A 1818-nucleotide genomic window follows, 5' to 3' on the forward strand; every position below is an offset into this window, starting at 1 on the left:
ACTAATTTTACAAAACTAAAATCGATCGCACCAATAGGCTTTTGGCGTTCTTTTAAACTTCAGCATTACATTTTTACTTTCCAGAGCACTGCGTCAACTAACACTTTACCACTGATCTTACCAACGGTGCAAAAGGTTCGAACCTGTATTGAACATATTTCGATAGCTGAAACATCATTTTAGCCAACCAAAGAAAACAAAAACCCCAAAATCGATGCTTTATTTTTGGATTTATGAGTACGAATTGGGGACCAAATATCACTGTGCGACTGGTAAATTTGTAAACATTTTCAGAAGTCGCAGCATTAATACAAAACATACAAACTCAATCAGAAATCTAATTGATAAGTGTATGAAATTGTTTGCCAGATTGGGAAAAGCCCAATATTTTACCTTCACATGAGAGGGCTACCAATTCACACCAACTGCCCAATCGTCTGATTCTGATTTTAGAGTGGATTTATAACTGTAATATCTAATGGAGCTTCATGACAATTTTATTAAGAAAATTGGAAAAGTCAAGAAGGTCTAGCGGTAGAAGTCATGGGTGTAACTATGTGAAAGATTTGCTTCGACAAAGCTCCATACGAGAAACCACCATCCTCCTTGAACGCTTTGAAGGCGGCAGTTTTTTTCAGCTTGGTCATTCCTTAGTAAATATTCAAAGTACTGCGTGCCACGCCCCGTTGTGTTTGTACGTTGAGGTATTTGTAGTTCGGATTGATTGGCAGCCAAGTGGAGTTGCCTGTGCTGAAGCCGGCATTCTCCGATGTGTCCCATTGCATTGGCATGCGCTCTGGATCTCGGTAATTATCAGAGTCTGTGTCCATGTCAGTCATGCCGATCTCATCACCCTTAAATATTGACACACTATTTAGTTTAATACTGACAAAGGAAATTCCTGTGTTCATACATGCATATATATGTAAGTCAGAACTTACGTTATAAGTGACCGATGCGCCGGGCATGGCATGCACTATCATCGTCATCATATCCACTCTTTTCTCGCCTATATGTGTAGCCGGACGACTGTTGTCATGGTTGCCTGCTTGCCAATTGGCCGCATCGGTCGGTTTGTCCACATAACATCCATACACATTTTAGCGCGCTGTTCGACGTCCTCTGCCGTGGTTGAGGTGCGTAATTCAATTAAAATTCAGAGGCATCTGCGCACCGATGTGGGTGCCGTTGGCAATGTACGCGCTCAAAATATCAATTGGCGCATATGCTTCTGCAACTTGGATCCTAAGAAATAATGTATTGGATTTGTATATTTGGTTTTCTCATATCGCTTCTTTACCTAGAATCGCCGCCATGCACTCGCTGGTATTCGTCTAAAAACTCACGCCATTCATATAATAGTTCAAGGTTTTCAGGCAAATTCAGTGTATGAATTCCATACCTGTCCTCATCTGGGAAAGTGCCATTTTCGTAATGCGTTTCAAAGAAGAATGTCACAGCATCGATACGAAACGAGTCCACACCGCGCTCAAGCCAAAATTCCATTAAGAGCAGGCGTGAATGATAGGAAGGGATAGGATCAGAAAATTTTAAAGAACGAAGGGCAGATTTTAAGAATACTTTTTGAACTTTTTCAATCCTATTAATAGAAAATTGGAAATAAGGTCGCCAAATAAACGCAGCATACTCTAACCTAGAACGAACAAAAGTTGTAAAAAGCAATTTTAGCGTATAAGGGTCCGAAAATTTTGAACTGTTTCTTCGAACAAAACCTAGAATTGAATATGCCTTAGTTAAAATAAAATTTTACTTAAACCACACCAATCCAATGGTGCGTAAGCGCATGATTGAGGTTTT

The 1818-nt window shown here is 39.9% G+C and overlaps 1 protein-coding gene across 1 annotated transcript; it reads right to left on the bottom strand.

Moving 5' to 3' along the window:
* Positions 1-650: 650 nt before the first annotated feature.
* LOC108355765 (maltase A2-like) lies at positions 651-1506 on the bottom strand. The gene is made up of 3 exons (XM_017606902.1): positions 1403-1506; positions 942-1086; positions 651-854 (listed from the first exon to the last, which is right to left on the bottom strand). Exons 1-3 carry the CDS (start codon positions 1504-1506, stop codon positions 651-653), a joined length of 453 nt encoding a protein of 150 aa, XP_017462391.1.
* Positions 1507-1818: the final 312 nt, after the last annotated feature.

Source organism: Rhagoletis zephyria, unplaced genomic scaffold, assembly GCF_001687245.7.
Source record: "Rhagoletis zephyria isolate East Lansing unplaced genomic scaffold, Rhagoletis_zephyria_1.1 Rzeph_scaffold_49824, whole genome shotgun sequence".
NCBI classification, from domain to species: Eukaryota; Metazoa; Arthropoda; class Insecta; order Diptera; family Tephritidae; genus Rhagoletis; species Rhagoletis zephyria.